General features: G+C 47.9%; 1 protein-coding gene across 5 annotated transcripts; it reads left to right on the forward strand.

Moving 5' to 3' along the window:
• The first annotated feature begins 2,236 nt into the window (after positions 1-2,236).
• On the forward strand, positions 2,237-19,022 carry NFYB (nuclear transcription factor Y subunit beta). 5 transcript variants are annotated; one of them, XM_058673048.1, is made up of 8 exons: positions 2,237-2,367; positions 4,937-5,027; positions 10,352-10,445; positions 12,166-12,296; positions 16,324-16,521; positions 16,896-16,977; positions 17,519-17,598; positions 17,942-19,022. In XM_058673048.1, the coding sequence occupies exons 2-8, from the start codon at positions 5,022-5,024 to the stop codon at positions 17,972-17,974; spliced, it is 624 nt and encodes a 207-aa protein (XP_058529031.1). In that variant the 5' UTR covers positions 2,237-2,367; positions 4,937-5,021; the 3' UTR covers positions 17,975-19,022. The 5 variants fall into 5 exon arrangements, with proteins under 5 accessions (XP_058529031.1, XP_058529034.1, XP_058529033.1 ...); XM_058673051.1 differs by having other exon boundaries at positions 2,282-2,367; positions 4,941-5,027; XM_058673050.1 differs by lacking the exon at positions 2,237-2,367 and adding an exon at positions 3,026-3,205.
• Positions 19,023-19,475: the final 453 nt, after the last annotated feature.

Raw genomic sequence — 19,475 nt, forward strand, 5'->3', positions numbered from 1 at the left:
GAAGCTCTCTCTCTCTCCCCCTTCCTGTAACTCTCTGATAGAGGAGCAGGTATGCAGCCTAGCAGTTAAAATGCCGGCATCCCAGTTGGCGAAGCACGTGGCTCTGAAGCCCAGCTCTGGCTCTTGAGTTCAGCTTCCTAACAGTACAGACCCTGTGAAGTAGTGGTGATGACTCAGGTAACCAGGCTCCTGCCACCTGCATGGAGGTCCTGGATTTAGTTTCTAGTTCCTGGCTCTGATCCACACCCCCAGGGTGCCTGTGTGGGCACTCAGGGAGTGAACCAGTGGTTGGGAGCTCTGTTTCTTAAATAAACAAATTCATAATAACCTTTCTAATTTCATGTAGGAGTTTTGTGGAGATTGAAACTCTAATCACATAAAAATCTTAGGATAAGACAACCTGGAACTGGCATTGGGGCACAGTGGGTTAAGTTTCTAATGGCAATACCAACATCCCTTACTGGAATGTCCATTTGAGCTGTGATGGCTTCACTTCCTATTCAGCTTCCTGTTGACAAGCCTGAAAAGGCATAAACATTGTCCAAATCCTTAGCCCAGTCGGAGTTCCTGGCTTCAGCTCGGCCCTGGCGTTGAAAATATTTGAGGGAGTGAACCAGTGGATGGAAAATCTGTCTCTCCCTGCTTCTCCTTCTCTGCTGCTGTACCTTTCAAACATATTTTTAGGAGTCTGTTTTCTAATTGTCCCTCAAACAATCCCAAAACGTAGCTGACGTTATTCCCATTATAATCATGAAAAGCTAAAGTGTGTCCACCGGAACAAGCCAGTGATGGGAGCGGAGGTGGGGAGCAGGGGTGGAGCTGTCAGGCTGTCTGCACAGGAGCATTGCTTCCGGCAGGAACTTGGGGCATTCACTTTTTCCTGGCTTCCTTCCATGCCCCGGATATGTTTAAATGCGCTGGGAAACAACAGACATCTTCGAAGTAAAACATCTCTCTACATTCTTGGAGGAGTTCAACTAGAGAGGCTAAGATGGAGTGGCCAGCGCTGTGGCATTGCTAGGAAAGCTGCCTCCCGTGGTGCCAGCATCCCATACGGGTGCCAGCTGTTCTACTTCTCATCTGGCTCCCTGCTGATGATGTGCCTGGGAAAGCAGTGGCTAACAGTCCCTGCTCTCACATGGGAGATCCGGAAGAAGCTCCTGGCTCCTGGCTTCAGCCCAGCCCAGGTCTGGCGCTTGCTGCCATTTGGGAAGTGAACCAGTGGATGGGAGAGATTTTTTGTTTTTCCCTCCCTCTGCAACTCTGCCTTTCAAGTAAATAAATATGTATATACACACATTTGTATATAGAGGTGTATATGCACAAATGTACACACGTGTTTTTTTTTAAATACATGGAGTCTTCTACGGGGCCAGCCACTCGTTAGTGAAAGTTAGGGAAAGTGACTCCGAGGTCTCACTGTAGAAATCCTGTGGCCTCACAGCCCATCCTTGAGGGTCGCGGCCAAGCAAGTTCCACCCACACTGCAGACAGACAGCTCAGCAGGCGGAACGCACCCCCGTGGCCTCCTGCGTGCGGCCGGGAGAAGCCACCCCTCAGGTCGCGGCTACCTGTCGCGGAGGGACCGAGTGGACGCGCACCCCGCTCGGAGCTCACCGTCAGCGCTGCGTACGCGGAGGCGCCGCTGAAGCCGTAGAGGAAGGGGATGGTGTCTGGTTGACATCGGACAAGGTGACACCCGTGCTCAGGGACCGAGGACGAGCGGCAGCGCGGCGCGTCCCGCAACGCCGACAGGGACACGAGGAACCCCGTCCCCCGCATTCCCCTGGGTCGCCGACCGCGTCCCAGAAAGCAACCGCCCTAAACAATACACCCCGCAAAGCTCGGGTGTCGCCTCAGGCGCCCGCTTCTGTTCTCCGTTTCTTTTTTTGTTTGTTTGTTTCCCCTTCTCGCAGACAGGCTGGACTCGGGCGGTCCGCAACGTGCACGTGGGGAAGGGGGACGACTCACCAGCGTGGGCGGCCCGACACGGGACGCTTCACCCACGCCCGGGAAACGCGGTGGGGAAGAACACCGGCAGCAAGCCCGGCCGCGCGCCGCATCCGGGGCCTGGCAGCTCCCGCCAAGCCCGGAGGTCAGGCGCGCAGCCACAGCCTCAGGCGCGCAGCCTCCGAGGGCCGCGGCGGCGGGGGGCGGGGCCGGACCGCGGAGGGGCGGGGCCGGGGCGGGGCCGCGGCGGGCGGCGCGGAGGGAGGGTGGCGAGCCGAGGGAAGCTGCCCGCGGCGGAGGGAGGGGAGGCCGAGTCGTGGAAGGGGAGCTCCGCGCTGGGACTGGTTCCTTCGCAGCCATTTTCTGTCCAACCAAACAGCCGATTGGAGACGGGAGCCAACCAGGGCTGCATTGGAGGTTTGTGTCTCGCTTCGGCCAATGATCGCTCCTAAACCGACTCCACTTTAGCTCGAATGAAATGTCCGTCTCCTCCCGGCGCCGTCCCCGCCGCCAACGCCGCCGCGGCCGGGGGCACTCGCCTCCCTGCCGCCGGCCCGGCCGGAGCCAGAGCCCGAGCCCGAGCCCGAGGAGCCGCGGGCCGGCCCGGCGCCTGCGAGGCCGCGCGTCCTGCTGCGGGCCTGTGGCGGGCCGGGAGCGGGCGCGGGGCCGCGGCGCGGCTCTTTGTGTGCGCCGGCCGAGGAGCAGCGGGACGCGGGCCAGGCCACCCTCCCGCTCGCCGCCGTGGAGCCCCCGGAGCCCGAGGCCGAAGAGGGCCGCCCGGGGCACGGTCGGGGCCGCTCTCGGCGGCGCCCCGGGGCAGGCTCCATTTTGTTGCGGGGAGCCCAGGCCCGGCGGGGAGGACGCGCGGGCGGCCCGGGTGTCCCGGCCCCCCTGGACCTCGGCCGCCGCGCGGGCGCCCTGCGGGAGCGCTCCCCGGCTGGCTCGGCGGCCCGCGGGGGGCCTGGCGGGGCCCGGCCGCTTTGTCTGCCCCGCGCGCTCCGGCGCCGCGCGGCGGGCGGGAGGCAGGCGTTGGGCGCGGGGGCCGGGGCTGGCCCGGGTGGTCCGCACCGCACGTGTGGGGCTGACAGGTCGGCCGGCTGGTCCGTGGGGCCCGGGCCGCCACGCACACCTGCGTGTAGGAGAGGCGGCGAGGTTCCCCGGGAGGAGAGAATGACTTCGGTGTCCCCCGCAGTCTGGTTTGCACGTAAAGAATGCAGCCATCTGGCGGCTCGCGGTCCCCGGACTTGCCCCGAAGGTGGGAAGGAAGCAGTTCGGATTGGACTAAGGTTTCAGTCGCGGCTGCTGGGAGGCGGGAGGGTATGCACGGGCCTTTACGGAGCCGTAGTCTCGGAGAACAAAGAATTACACAGCACCCACAAATCGTCATTTCGCCCGGAGGACTGGCACGGGATGATTTAAACATGGGTAGGCAGCCAGCATGCGACCTTTAGAAAAATGGCACCCCTGACCCGCGTGGACCTCCTGGTTCTACCCCAGGTGTGGATCCAGTTCTAGTGTGGAAAGTGATGAGGTGAACGGATCGATATCAGTGGCATAAATAAGTAGGGGTCTTATTTATGAAAGATTGAAAAGTTTAACCAGAATTCCTCTAAAAAGAAAGCCAGTTAATCCCTCCCTGCACTGCTCTTGTAGTTTAATTTAAGGATTATGTTGGTGTCAAAGAATGGAGTGTGGAGGAAGGGACTGCTGCTTTTCTTGGATACAAATTTGCATTTCTCCAAACGTTAAACAGATGTATGCATTCCCTTGAGCTTTTACGTCTAGCTTAACCCGACCCTTAATATATGCCCTGGGAGGTGACGGTGTTTTTTCTTTAATGCACTATGTCTAAATATATATGTAGTCAAGTATTTGGGCAAATGAAGGTGGGGTTGTGTGGCTCACTCCATCTCCCACCCCCCATTCCAACTAGGATAGATGAGTGTATAACTGCTGTATTTTAAGTGTTCTGAGGATTTAGATTTTTTTCAAAGGCAGACTTAAAAATAACGTTTCTGGTTACAAAGATGGGATTTTTCTAGGTGGTTTTGCAGTTGGAAAGAGGCCATTATTTGAAAAGAAATTAGAAATTACTTTTAAGATTATAGCAGATGTCAGTCTTTGCTGCCTGGATCCATGCAGTGGCATTTTGAAAATTGAATTCTGTGGCTCCCAGGTTCTTTTCTGTAATTTCCGAGATTTCATGCTTGAAACGCTATCAGTATTTCACCTTTTAAAATTCACGCTGAAAGAATGTATTGTTTTGTCCCTCGCCCCCCCCCCAAAAAAACGCAAATGAGAAAGGAAGCTGGTAACATTGTAACTGCTACTAATTTATTCAGCTAGTTATGCCTTACAGTAAGATTGAAGTGCTGCTCAGATGCAATTTTAGCACAAAATGGTGATGGTTCCCAATTCTAAGTAAAGGTCTTAATTGTGATTTGTTTTTTTGGTGTGTGTGCTTGGATGGCCCAGCTTTGCAGTAGTATCTGTTACACTTAATTTAACAGCATTATATTCCGACTTAATTTTTCCCTCATTTTCAGCCTTAAAGTGCCTAAGTCTCTGAAACTTGAGGAAAAGCATCACCCAAAAATTGAGTTGATGAGCGGGGTGATTGTGTCATTAGAAGTTAATTTGGAATACCTCTTTCTTGAATGTTGGTTAGATGTGTATCTCTTGGTTTCTTGGGGATGAGGGCGTTTGAGCCTCGTTTAGTGCACTGGGATTAGGATGATGAACAGGACTAGGGCTGAGGGTACATTGGAGAAGCAGGCTGCCCTTCCCTGCGGTGCAGTGAACTTGGCCATAAGTTCTCCAGTACAGTTCTTCAACGGTTAGCTTGGGTGCCTGCTTCCACCATGTCTCACCATGTGCTCCATTGACGAGGCATCATGGCCCAGATGATACATGCCCTCTTCAGTGGTGCCAGGAGGAAAGCCTGTGGGCGGTGTGTTTTTACCTCTAATCGATGTTTATCTTTTAGGTAGGCATTGGGCAGAGACTAGACGCCTTTTGGGGAAGGTATTCGTGGTCAGCACTGGCACCGCGGCTCGCACTAGCAGTATTTCATGAGAGTAAGTATGTTCTACCATTTGGGTGGTTAATTGGATTTGAATAGTTATTGGCTGGAAAGGTTCAGGTGGGTTTGTACTGGAGTTTCTGACACAAGTACCTTCCAAGTAGACCCAGGTTGTGTCTCTGCCTGGTTCCCTTGCTTCCCTGTTTTCAGTTCCTGGCCAGTGAGGGGCAGTTTAACTGGTAGGACTTTACTCAGCTTGGATACTCTGAGGACAGTTAGGTCATGAATGGAATACTCTAGGTGCAGTGCCAGTGGAAGGGGGCCGGATGGTGGGCCTAGGTCCAAGCCGCTCAGAATGCCAAGGCAGCTGAGAGCCTGGAGACCTAGTCCTGAGCCTTGAAGGGGGAATGGGACTTGGCCAGCTGGAAGGTTCTACCAGCAGCCAAGCCTGGAGGCACCAGTTAGTAACCTTTTAGGGTGTGTGAAGCCGAGGTTCCCCGGGCTGAGCGAGGATTGCACAGTCTGCAGGAGGTCACGTGGCCTGCCTGGGTATCCAGCTCTGAATGCTGCTGTATCTGGACCTATTGCCTGTCACAACCTGGATCCCTGGTTGCCTCACTCCTAAAATGAAAGACCTGGATCTTGTGGTCCTTAAATAGCACTAAGATTCTTAGGGGTTTTGAAGATAGAAAAGAATAAAAAGGAAGCCACATTAGGTTCAGTGCAGGTGGCCAGGAAAAGTCATGGGGATTGGGTTCAGCTTTGATCCTTGAGACATTTTGGAAGCTTTAGGAACCTGTTCAAGAGCAGTAGGAGTGGTGTCATATGAGGTTAGTCTTCAGACAGTATGATGAGGCAGGCTGGGGTCGTGGTCCCAGGAGGAATAGCAAAGGAGGAAACCCCAGGTGATACTGTGGATGAGCTGTCAGACTGCACTTCGGTGACATGGAGGATCCTAAGGTGACAGTGGCATGGTAGCCCAGAAGGTCGGTGTGGTCTTAGACTCGCAGGTTGACAGGGCATGTTTCCATACATCCAGCGTCCGGGGCTGCTTGCGTGGCAGGCAGGGGGCTGGCCAGAGGTTTGGGACCTGCAGGTGTAGAAACGATCTTTAATGAGTTCATGAAGAAAGAGAAAACAACCACCACAAGTTGTGCTAATAATTTAGGTGTAGAGAGTACAGAATACTGCTTTGGAAACCAAGCGAGTGGAGAATTCCACACATAAGTGAGGAGCCAGTAGGGACCAGTAGCACCAGCGGTGACGCTGGCTGCAGGCAAGCTCACTCTGAGGGAGCTCCTCAGAGTGGCTCCCATGTTGCTTAGGGCTAAAAAGTCATTATGTCAGGGATTTGAAATAGGAATACAGAGATGTGGAGGGCTGTGTGTCTGGCTGAGAGTGATTGCTAGGCAGAAGACCAGTTTTGCCTGCATGGCCTTCTGTGTATTTAATAAGTGAGGCTGAGTGTGCCTCCATAGGACTGAAGATCCATTAGCGATGAGAAGTGTCAGTTCCTGTCCTTGAAGAGAATAGGATGCACAGAGCAGGCTCATGAGTGCAGACTTGTGCCTGCGAGGAATGACGAGCACTGGGTTGGGGCAGTTAGGATGCTCGGTGATGCTGCTGGAGTTCTTTACGTATCTGACTTTGCTAAGTGCCTTTTACTCAGCAGCTTCTCACAGCAAGTCCATTTTGAAATCGAGGGAGGTGGAAGCAGAGGCTCGTTGTGCAGATACAGCTGACAAATGGGGAGCCAAGCTGCAAACCCAGCAAGTGGCCCAAGAGCAAGTGCTGTAACTGCTTCCCAGGAATTGCCCTTGCAGGAGAAGCTGCTCGTGTGTCTTCAGCGTGGCATCCGCGGAGTTAGAATTTAAAGGCGGATTAGCAGTGTGGGCAGAAGGACCTGGGGAAGAACTGCCGGGGAGGAACACTGGGAAGAATATGGCAAGGGCAGCGCCGGATTCCAGTTCTGGTCGCTGCACCACCTGGGCCAAGCATCAGCCCCACAGACTGTAGCATTCTTGCCTGTTTCACAAGTCCTTGAGGATTGCATGAGATAGTTACAAAAGTGTTCCATAAATGCAGATATGTGCAAGGGATTACTGTTTACTGTATTTGTGTAGCAAGTTATTGGCCTAATGTAACTATTGGTATGATGAAAATAGAATAAAAATTTACTCAGCCAGCTGACCGTTTACTTAATCAAATGAATCGGCTCCAAGTCCTGTTTGTGTGTGTGTGTTAGTGCGCTTGCATCCGGGTATTCATCGTTTTACCCATTCTCTCGAGCATCCTTTTGGCAGGCCTTCCACGCGTGCAGATCAGGCCACTGTCAAGTCTTGGTCACCAACTTGAACTTCAGGGCTTCTCGCTGTCCGCTTTTCTTCCTTTTGTGTTTCTCCATGTCCCTGCAGTGGCAGCTGTCTGTCTCCCCAGCCGTGGGAATGCCACCATCGCCCTTGTTCCTTCCCCAAGTTTTCGTGCCGTCCTCTTGGCCCTCTTGGCCCTCTTGGCTTTCCCGCCCACCAGCTCTCTGCTTCTCTTGCCCCCCACTACTGCCGCCCCGAGCCAGCTGCAAGGAGTGAACCTCACTGGTCGCCACTTTTATTGGAAAGACAGATTTACAGAGAGAAGGAGAGACAGAGAGAAAAATAGTGCACTCCCCAAATGGCCAGAGCTGAGCCTAACTGAAGCCAGGAGCCTCTTCGGGTCTCCCAGGCGGGTGCAGGGACCCAAGGTTTGGGCCATCCTCTGCTTTCTCAGGACACGAAACAGAGTCCATATGGGGTGCCAGTATTGCCAGCTGAGCCATTGCACAGGTTCCAGAAGTGATCTTTTCAAAAAGGAAATCTGAGTTATACTTTTGCCCTTAAGCCCTGCTAGATGATGTTCCTCCTGGCTCTCCCAGTCTGCCAGTGCTCTATCTCTCAGTTCCTACCTTTGTTTGCTTAATGATTTGTATTCATCTTGCACTGTCAGGTTACATGTCATTTCCTAGTGCACCTTGTCTTGACCTCTTGCACTAGTGAGATCTTTTTGGAATAAGCTCCCATAACATGTAACAAACCTGGAGCTATTCTTAGCTCTAATAGTTCTTTGTAATTATTTAACCGAATATACAATATTTAATGGGTATTCCCATTGTGCTATGCTAATGAAGGCTTTACACAGATCTAACTAGTGCAAGAGCTGTGTGAGGCTACTTGTTCATGGTCTCATGAAGAGTAGATAGCAGGGAATTCAAACCGATCTGATTTAGAGCTTATGCCCTAGAAGTTCTAATGAGTGCTAACTGTCCACCCCAGCACCCCGTGCCCCAGCTTGCTTAATATTTACCTCCTGTGCAGGGAGAGGACAGAGGCCTTCTGTCTGCTATTGTTATGGCACCAGCGGCCTGCTAAGTGTCAAGTACTCAATGTCAGCAGCTCCTTACAGTCTGCCCTCTGCACATTTTTACCAGAGTTTAGGACCTAAGAAGACCCTTGGGATGTATCTGGCAGGTTCTTTCCATCATTTCTAATGTATTAGAGAATGACTGCCTTATGAGGGTACTTCAAAAAGTTGGTGAGGCAACAGGTAAAGCAGCAGTCTGCAATGCAGGCAGTCCCTGTTGGATAGAGTGCGGGTTTGAGTCCTGGCTGCTCGGGTTCCAGTCCAGCTCCTGGCTAATGTGCCTTAGAAGGCAACAGAAGATGGCCCAGTTGCATGCCCTGTTGCCCAGGTGGAAGGCCCAATTGGAGTTGCCAGTTCCTCGATTTGGCTTGCCCCAGTCATAGCCGGATTGGGTGTCTGGGGAGTTACCTAGTGGGTGGAAGATTGCTTTTTCTCCCTCTTTGTCTCTGTCACTCTGCCTTTCAAATAAATAAAAGTAAACTTAAAAAGTCTGGAAAATGCAATAAAAAGCTCTGTTTATTTTGCTTTAAAGTTTTTTGAGATGCAAAAAGTTCATGGAAAATGTATATTAATGAAAAACTGCATGGATTTCAAATCTTTTATATGCACTAAACGACTTCAATTTTCCCACAGACTATTTGAGGTACTTTTGTATTGAAAGCATCGAGATTTGAATGAAAGGTTTACGTGCCGTAGGGGCTTCCAAGAAGAGAACATTTCGGTTTTGAATTGCAGAATAGAAGTCTGGGTCGGGAGAGGAAAGTGAAATGACAGAAAAGCTAAAACTGGAACCACAGGGACAGAGTCAGGCAGATGAAGTGTGGTTTCCCTTCAGAGGGAAAAAAGCCTTGCTTGGCAGCTTTACTTAATCCTGACGATTCTGTGAAATACCTGCCACGCCTTAGAAGACAGGTTTAGGGAGGCTGAGTCTCTTTAATCCAAGTGATAACCTTGCTACTAAATTCCAGTGTGTAACGCAATAATATGGCTTTAATTTTTTGCCTGTAATACTGTGTGTTATAAATTAAGCCATCTGTCAGATCTGCCTGGTTTCAGTAATGTCCTGCTTGTTAGTTAATTTTAAGAGACTTGTGGTATCTTGTGGACCTTAATTAGGGAACTGATTTCTTTCTTTTTTTTTTTTTAATTATTTATTATTTAACTTCAGTAATTACATTGTATTATGTGACACAGTTACATAGATACTTGGGTTCTCCCCCCCACACACCCTCCCACCATGGTGGATTCCTCCACCTTGTTGCATAACCACAGCTCAAGTTCAGTTGAGATTCCCCCATTGCAAGCGTATACCAAACATAGAGTCCAGCATCTTATTGTCCAGTCAAGTTCAACAGCTTCTTAGGGAACTGATTTCCATTATTACCCCACCCTCACTCCCCACAAGGATTGGTTTCCACTTGTAGGTTCTGTCCTTCCCAGCCTGAGTTGCCTTCTGTCATCCTTACGAGAAGCAGTCCGCTCAGAGATGTCCCGATGGACCTTTTTCTCCTGGCAGACACAGTTCTATCATCACGCCTCCTGACAGTTGCCCTGTTAGTATCTTGCTCATACCTTCGCATCACAATGGCATGTTAGATGAGGCTAGTGTTTCACTTTATTTCAGTGGTAGTGTTATTTCCATTTTGCATAAATACGTTTTACTCACTGGACCTTCTTGTTTTTTAGAGGATCAGTGGGAAAATCGGGGCCAGTTGGCTATCTGTGTTGTTTGCTTCTTAAAGTAACAGAGTATCAATAAGTAAATTCCCTTCATCTCACTTTATTAGAGGTCTATGAATGTTGTTTTCTACCTCCTTGAAAAACAACTATGTAAATTATGGAAATATATATCTGCAATTAAATTAGACATCACAATGCTAGGTTTCCAAAGACCCATCTTGACAGTTTATGAGCCTTGAATCTACTATGTGTTTCGGTGTAAGCTGCCCTGAAGAGTACTGGGAATCTGTGTTTTTGTACTCCTAGATGGATGGTGATAGTTCGACCACAGACGCTTCGCAGCTGGGTATTTCTGCAGACTACATTGGAGGGAGCCACTACGTCATACAGCCCCACGATGGTGAGAGGCCTGCTCTGGAGCCACCTTCGCGAGCAGAAACATGTTAGGAAGTGGAGTTGTAGGAAATACGATGTCCTGTTGCATTCGTCTTCACAGAAAAATTAGCAGCTTTACATCATGGTTCAGGGAAAAGTTAAAAAGTTAAAAACAATTTTTAAACATTTTTTGTTTGTTTGAAAGTCAGATTGTAGACGGGAGAAAAGACAGAGAGAGAGCTTCCATCTGCTGGTTCACTCCCCAAGTGGCCACAACAGCCAGAGCTAGGCAGTCTCAAGGCAGGAGTCGGGAGCTTCTTCAGGATCTCCCAAATGGCTGCAGGTGCCCAGGGACTTGGGCCATCTACTGCTCTCCCAGGCACATCAGCAGGGAGCTTGATCGGAAGTAGAGTGAGCAGCTTAGACTTGAACCAGTGCCCATATGGGATGTTGGCATTGCAGGCAGAAACTTTATTTTCTTTTGGATAGTGGATTTCTAGGACTTAAGTAATATTCATATTAGGGATTATAATATAGTATTGTGTTGACCTACTAGAACACATTATTTTTTTAAGATGTTATTTATTTTTATTGGAAACGCAGATATACAGAGAGGAGGAGGGACAGAAAGAAAGATGTTCTGTTCACTCCTCCAGTGGCCGCTAGGGCTGGAGTTGAGCCAGTCTGAAGCCAGGAGCCAGGAGCTTCCTCCTGATCGCCCACGTGGGTGCATGTAATATTACTTTTTGAAATGTGTTGGGCCCGGGCATGATAGCATAGTGGTTAACGTCCTCAGCTTGCACGTGCTGGGATCCCATATGGGCGCCGGTTCTAATCCAGGCGGCCCTGCTTCCCATCCAGCTCCCTACTTGTGGCCTGGGAAAGCAGTCAAGGACGGCCCAATGCCTTGGGACCCAGCACTTCCGTGGGAGACCTGGAAAGAAGCTCCTGGCTCTTGGCTTCAGACTGGCTCAGCTCTAGCCATTGCGGCTGCTTGGGAGTGAGCCAATGGACCGAAGATCTTCCTCTTTGTCTCTCCTCCTCTCTGTATATCTGACTTTCCAATAAAAATAATAAATCTTTAAAAAGATAAATAAATAAAATGTGTTGACTTATTTGAAAGTCAGAGACACAGCTCTTCTGTCTCCTGATTGATTTCCTCTGTCCCCACACATCTGGGGCTGGGCCAGGAGCCCGGTCTTTTGAGCTGTCATGTGCTGCCTCCTGGGGTGCGCATCAGCAGGACACTAGACTTAGAAACGGAGCAGGGCTCAGATGCAGGCACTCAGTGTAAGATGGCATCTCAGGCCTTCCACACGCCTGCTCCTTCATGGCATTTTTGACATGGAAATTTTTAGAAATTAAAGATAGTTTTCTTAGAAAACCATTCCAGGCAAGAGGGGTTAGGTAGTTCATCCTGAAAGATATATTCAAATAAATTCAACTTTAACTCATTTAAACACATAAAATGCAATTAGAATCAGCCTGCATCATCCTAAACACCTTATATATTAGTTCACAGAAAGAGCAGGCAGTTTACTTAAAGATGCTGTATTTTAGTCATAAAAGGATGTTACTGAAATCTTTAGTTATATCTAAGTCTATATAATTTGGAAATGAAGTGTACTTTTATAAAACAATAGGATTGAAGTACATGGCAGTCTTCCTGACTAGGCAAGATTTTTTTTTTAATCTCAGAGTGAAAATTATGACAAGCTTTAAATGCTAAGTTTTTACTTCTTCAGATACTGAGGACAGCATGAATGATCATGAAGACACAAATGGCTCAAAAGAAAGTTTCCGAGAACAAGATATCTATCTTCCAATTGCAAATGTGGCTAGGATAATGAAGAATGCCATACCTCAAACAGGAAAGGTAATGTGGAGAAGTTGAACTAGTTTTTCAGCAGGGTAGAATGTAAGCCTGTTAATACATAGTATTTGGATGTAGTTAGTTCATCGCTCGGCCTTTCACAGTGCTCAGACTCCGTGCGCTCAGTTACCGAACAGTGTTCTATCTTCAGTTGTGTCCTAGTCCCCAAAGCTGCCCTCTCCTCATTGGAAACTGGTAAAACAGAATTACAATGCTGAAAAAATAGGTACATGGCAGCTCTACATATGTCAAGTTGTACTTCTGTAGTGTTACAACAAAATTTGGTTATATTGGACTGCAGTAAAAAATTTTTAGAAGTCTTGGTATTTGCAAATAACTACATGTAATTACATTTCAGCTAATGATTCTTTTTTTAATTTTATTTTGATGATGTTTACATAGTTGAGGAGGATGCATGCCCATGTGACCACTGATTAGGGTGGGAAGTGCTGAGGAATAGGGTGAAGTGGATTCGACAATTTGTTTCCAATTTTCTTTTTCTTCTTGTATCTGGGGGAGGGAGGGAGAGGGAGAAAGGGAGAAACCGCACCCTGTATGCTAACCACGTCAGTAACTAGGGATGGGGACGGCCACCTGATGTCAGCCCAGGGTCCCTGAAGTGGAGTATGCTCTGAGTTCAGTTTGGAAATGGGGTTGATTTTGTTGCTGCAAGGATGGGAAAATTCTTCCAAGGTCCATTGGCTGACATAGTCCCTCCCCGCCTCCAAGCGGAGGCACCCAGATACTTGCTGTCAACACTTGGCTGGGAGAGTTGTCTCCATCCTCTGCAGGCCCCAGTGGACTGCCATATACCTGGTGTATACCTGGGCATGCCGTCCACTGCACCATCTTCAGCGACTGAGGAGGCCCAGTTCTGACACATGCACTCCACCGTTGAATCACAGATCCTTTGATTCTCCCCGTGGTTGGAGTTCTGAGTCTAGTGGTTCAATTGGGGGTGGGGGGTTCTCCAAAGAAACCTCACCTAGATGACCCTAGAACTGACACCTGTGTGTGATAGCCAGTACAGGGTCTGGCTTAATCCTTCAACCACAGCAACCTACACACACACTAGTGTTTGCAGTGGCTTGGTAGTTCTGTCTCCAGCCCCATTTCTTACACAAGCCAGTGATATTCCGGCCCAGCCCAATCCTGCCCACCATGCTTTCAACCCTCATGTATACCAGTGGGAACTGCAGCCTCGTTAGGGTGACCCCCAGTGATCCCAACCAGGCCTACCCCAAGCCCTGGTTCCTTCACATGATTTTGTGTGCGCAACAGATTGGTCCAGTTGATCTGGCCCGCCTTCCATTCGACTTCTGTACACATCAGTGGGTACTATAGCCTAGCTCAGCCCAACCATCCCCACTATCCAAATCATACTTATGTGGTGGGTGCTTCCACCTGTCCACCAGGTGCACCCCCAGCCCTGGTTCTAAAGCTCATCGATAGGAGCTGCAGCCCATTACAGGGGTGCCCACAGTTTCTCTTCTAGGCTCTTAGCCCCGGATCTTGGACTTCCCAGGTGGTTCTGCAGTCTGGCTTGACAGGACTTGATCTCTGTCCCAGCACTTACCAGCTGATGCTGCGGGTGAGCCCAATCAGCCCGCCCTTACTCTGGCTCATGCATGCACCAATGATACAGTTGGTTAGCTCAGCCTGCCTTTCCCCCTAATCCAGTTCACAGTGCAGGACAACAGGTATTGTAGCCCTGCCAAGCCTGGTCTGCCCCCCGTCCCATTTCTCACAGCAGTGACCCAGCAGGGGAGTCCTCTCTGCCCTCCTATGTGGCTCGCTACCCCTTCTCTGGATCTTGCATGTGCTGGTGGGTGCTGTGACCCAAACTGGCATGGTCCACCCCACCTCGACATTTGCCAGTGGGTGTTGAGCCCTGCCTGGCCTGGTCTGTCCCCACTTCCATCTCATGCTGGTGGGTGCTGCAGCCTAGTCCGACGCAGCCAGCTCTCCATCCTGGCCATAATGTGAACTGGCTGGTGGTGTGGCCCAGCCTGGCCTGTCGTGCATCCTCTCCTGTTTCTCACATCTGCCTGCCAGTGGGTGTTACGAACTGGCACTGCCGGGTCCTCCCCGAGACCTGACCTACACATACGTTGGCAGGTACCATAACCTGGCTTGGTCTGGGCTGCTCCCAATCTTGATTCTTGTGCTCATCTGGGGGACTGAATCCTGACAGAGGAGTTCCCCAAACTCCTCTCTCAGGTCATCTCCCTCCCAGTGGCAGACCTCGTGCACACTGGTGTATGCTGGCCCTGCCTGACTTGACCCACTTGCTATTACAATAAGTACAGTGGCATTGGCCAACCATTTTACCCCCATTCTGGCTTTTAATGTTGGGTGCTACAGCTGGGCCACACCTGGTCCACCCCCAGCCCCAGCTCTTGCATGATTCAGCGGGTGTACAGACCTAGTCCAGCCCATCCTCCACCCAGTCTGGCACATCCCAGAACCAAATGACACCTATGCCAAGGTATATGTACTTAAGCCATGTCCAACTCAGTTCATCACCCCCACTGTTGAGATCACCAGTGGGAACCACAACCCAGCTGGGCATCCCCTTAGTTCTTGACCAGGCTCGCTCCCAGCCCTGCATAGCCTATTACCCATTTTGGCCTTTGCGATCAGATGCTGCAGTCTGGGCTGACCCTCCCCACCCCAAGTACCAGCCCTTGCTGGTAGGTGTTGCAGCCTAGCCTGGCCCAGCCTGCCCCAACCCCTGGCTTTCATGCAGACTGGTAGGTGTGACGGCCTAGCCCAACATGGCCCACACTCCTTTCTGGCTCCTGCACATTGCCAGTGTGCAGTGATTTGGCCCAGCCCTGCCTGGCTAGTCCCACCCACCAAGAACCAGCCTATACACTTGCTGACAAGTGTAGCAGCCCTGCCTGGCCTGAGCCACACCCAGATCTGAATCACATACTCACCAGCAGGAGCTACGGCCCACCAGGGGAGTACCCCAAGCTCCCCTACCTGGCCCACTCCCAGACCCAGATCTCACTTGTGCCCGTGGTTGCTTATCTCACATAGTCTGTCCCCTCTGTTTCAGGCTCTGCATGTGCTGGTGGATGTTGGGGCCTGTGTGCCCTACACCCTATTCCTGGGTGCACCTATGGGTGCTGCAGCCTGAATCAGCCCAACCTGTTTCCAATGCCAGTACCCATGTCATGGGGTGGGGGTTCCATGGCCATGTCTAGCTCAGCCCGTCACCCACTCCAGCTCTTGAGCAAACCAGCAGACACTGCAGTTCCACAGGGGTATGCCCACATGTCCCCCACAAAATCTGGCCCCAGACCTGGTTCTCTTGTGTGCAGGTTAGTGTCGTGGCCCAGCCCTAACGCTACCCTGTCCCCTGTTCCAACGCTCACTGGTGGGTATTGTGATCAAGTCCTGCCAGGTAGGCCCCTAGTCCTAGGTTTAGTGTGCAACAGTGGGTGGTGGTCAGTGATAATTGATGCTAACTGTCCCAGCTTGGGTCTCCCACTCCCCAAATAGCCACAAGGCCGGTACTGAGCTGATCCAAAACCAGGAGCCAGGAGCTGCTTCCGGTTTTCCCATGTGGGTGCAGGGTCCCAAGGCCTTGGGCCATCCTCCACTGCTTTCCCAGGCCATAAGAGCTGGATTTGAAATTCAGTAGCCAAGACATGAACCAGTGCCCAAATGGGATGCTGGTGCTTGAGGAGGAGGATCAGTCAACTGGGTTTTTTAAGATTTATACATTTGTTTTTATTGGAAAAGCAGATTTACTGAGAGAAGGTATGCACTTCTTCAGGCAGATTTTTTAATGAGCTTGACCTGAGCCTGATACTCTGGAGAGTAAGAAAGTAAAAAAGTGACCATGTGACATTGTTTTACTTCATTCTAAGCTGTGCATGAATTAATTTTTGAGTTTCTGTGTTTCTCGTATCTTCCTTCATGTGAATAAATTCTTCTGGCTAGCCTTGCCTTTTTTCAGCTTGTTAAGGTGATGATCATTATATTCCCTACAGATTTGCCTTTGTTTTTTTCTCGTTAGATTGCAAAAGATGCCAAAGAATGTGTTCAAGAGTGTGTAAGTGAGTTTATTAGCTTTATAACATCTGAAGCAAGTGAGAGGTGCCATCAGGAGAAACGGAAGACAATCAACGGGGAGGACATTCTCTTTGCCATGTCCACCCTGGGCTTTGACAGTTACGTGGAGCCTCTGAAGCTGTACCTGCAGAAATTCAGGGAGGTGAGCACAGTGTCTCCTGTCGGGCCTTCAACAAAGGAAGATTCCTTATTTGACCTTTTAAAATGTGTGGCTCCGTATTCCTTTAATGGGGTTTGGAATTAGAATAGTTTATTTTTACCCATAAATCCCTAAGATTTTCTAGGCCATTACTGACATTGTCTTAATAATGATCACTGCTTATAGAAAAAGCATTTTAAGGGCTTCCTCATTTGTAATTACCCAGAAGTAGCAATAAATGCTGCTTAATGTTTCTAATAATAGAAGCTCCTAATTTTAGGCAATAAATAAGCAGCCTCATTTTGGAAACTTTGATTTGGATACCAGTGACTACTTTTTCAGTTTTTGTTTAGATTTTTTTGGTGTTCCCTCCCCAGGCTATGAAAGGAGAGAAAGGAATTGGTGGAGCAGTCACGGCCACAGACGGACTGAGTGAAGAGCTCACCGAAGAGGCATTCAGTAAGCAGGGAGGGTTACACTGCCCGGCATGCAGACTGCTGAGCGGTGATTCGTACGAATGTTGCAGGTGTCCTTTTAGGAGTAGCTGCAATAAGTATTTCAACATTGTACTATTTGGAATAGTTCTTGTTATTCCATACTCATGTATTTGAAATTAGTGGTTAAGTACAGAAATTTTCAATTCTACAGACTTAGCTTTTCATTGAAAGTTCTCACTGATTTTCCATAGCTCTTAGTTTTAGGTGTAGATGTATAAGATACAAATATTGGGAACTGTAGTTTGTAATAGAAAATATTGTAGTTTAAAAAAATTTGAGCTTAAAGTTTGTTATTTAAAAGTTGAGTATCGTATTGTCATCTTGGTGAAAGGTCAAATGTCTGTGTCTAAGTTATCCCCCAGCTAACTCTCATTGTGCCACGTAGGTTAATAGGAATCATAAGAAATAAGATTGTAGGGCGACATCAGTGGCAGAACCTTACGGTTCAGGCTGAGAAAGTAGGTGCAATTTTCTTTGCCTCTAACTTCTTCCTTTTGTCCTAGCTAACCAGTTACCAGCTGGCTTAATAACTGCAGATGGTCAACAACAAAATGTCATGGTTTATACAACATCATATCAACAGGTACAGTACCTTTTTGTATTTAATATATACATTTTTTATTATAGAGAATTTCAGTGTATTAATAAAGACCTGATAAAAGTTATTACAACATTTTTTTTTAAGTATACATGGGTGTGTATTCTGTTGCTCATAAAAATACTTATATACATGTTTATTTGTATAGACAATTTGTACAAAGACACAAAAATTCCTAAAGTAGCTCCCTGGGTAGAAGAGATCTGAGTTAAGGAGCAGATTTATTTTTCATTGTTTTTTTTTTTTTTAATTCACTGTTAAATGATATGCATGTTACTTATGAACTATTTTTTTCTTTAATTCTGAATTTAAATTTCCCTTATCTTAGATTTCTGGTGTTCAACAAATTCAGTTTTCATGATCTGAAGAAATGATGGGCTGGGAGTGTAGAGATGAAAGTCTGATTCTGGAACTGAGACATTGGAAGACAGTGACTGGTGAAAAAAATGTCTCTTTGTACATTAAAAAGCTGTAATGTAGCTTCCTGATGCTTGACTAATTGAGGTGTTAATTCTAACTTGAGAATCTTTTTCATGAATGATTTTAAAGGAAAATTTGGATTTTAAAGGTATTAAAATATTTTTGTTTTGTACGAGAGTTTGTTGCGCTGTGTGACTCCTGTATGCATTGTATATTGCAATTTATTACTGTCAGAGATTTGTAGACAGTTTCTTATTTTCATATTGAATCATGTTACTTTTGTAATTCAAGTAAGCAGCTGGGTTAATTCATGATGTTTGCTCTTTTAATAAAATATAAGGGTAGAGTTCATTTTGAATGCAAGTTGCCTTTGTTATAAATTTGAGTTTGTCTTGGCTATAGATATTATCTTGCATGGTAACCTAGCTAGGTTTTTAGCATTTGCCATATCTATTAAGGTTAATTTTTTTGGGTACAACATTCAAAGCAGCACCATTTAAAAAATGTAACTGAATAATTTGTGAATGCAGAAGTTATTGTCTGCCCTATTAAACTCGGTGCCCATTAACAGTGTTTACACTGTTCATTGTGCCTGTTAACGTAGTTTTACTTATTAGAGCTTTTGTTAAGACTAGATTTTGACTTACTTTGTAGCAAGTATTAGAATTCACTGAAGTTTGACATAGTTCTAGAACCCTCCAAAGGGTGCCCCTTTCATTTGGTGTATGATTTTTTTTCAAAGCATATCTTCAAGTATTATAGTATCCTCTTCCAGAAGAGGAATTTTACCTTTTTTTTAAATTGAAATGTCGTTTCCTATTGTGATATGGGAACCAGGAAACATTGGATATCATGTGTACAGACCTTTTGGACGGTGAATGAATGAGAATGAAAACAGAGCGAGTGCTACAAACAGTGTGAAAGAAAGCCTGGACCTCGTGTGCTGTCTTGCTCTTGGCAATAAACTAAGATAGTGTGACTTTGTATGATCTAATGGTATGTACTCGGTTGTTTCTTTTTTAAGATAAGGGTTTAGATTTTCTCATCTTAATCCTTTGGTGGTTTTTTTTCCCCCCCAATTTTAATATCACAAGTTACTATTGCCTACTTTGCCAAAAGGAGGTTTGAGTGAACTAGACCTTTGAAGGACACTCAAATTCACTAGGCAAAATCAGTCTCTCCTGACTGCAAGGAGCCTTCAGGGCACAAGTTGGCTACTCTAGGTAGTAATTCCCTTCCCCTAGGCCCTTGTTTGAAAATAATCTGCATTATAGAAAATTCAAATAGGAATAAAAGGGATGGGTAGTTACATGGAATCAATTATCATCCTACCGTGTTGAAAAAAACCAATGTTGATATTTTGATAAATATCATTTGTCTTTTTACTTTGAAAAATATGTATATTTTTATAAAATGGGCTCATTGTGCATACCATTTTGTAA

The sequence above is a fragment of the Ochotona princeps genome, chromosome 15 (assembly GCF_030435755.1).
Source record: "Ochotona princeps isolate mOchPri1 chromosome 15, mOchPri1.hap1, whole genome shotgun sequence".
NCBI classification, from domain to species: domain Eukaryota; kingdom Metazoa; phylum Chordata; class Mammalia; order Lagomorpha; family Ochotonidae; genus Ochotona; species Ochotona princeps.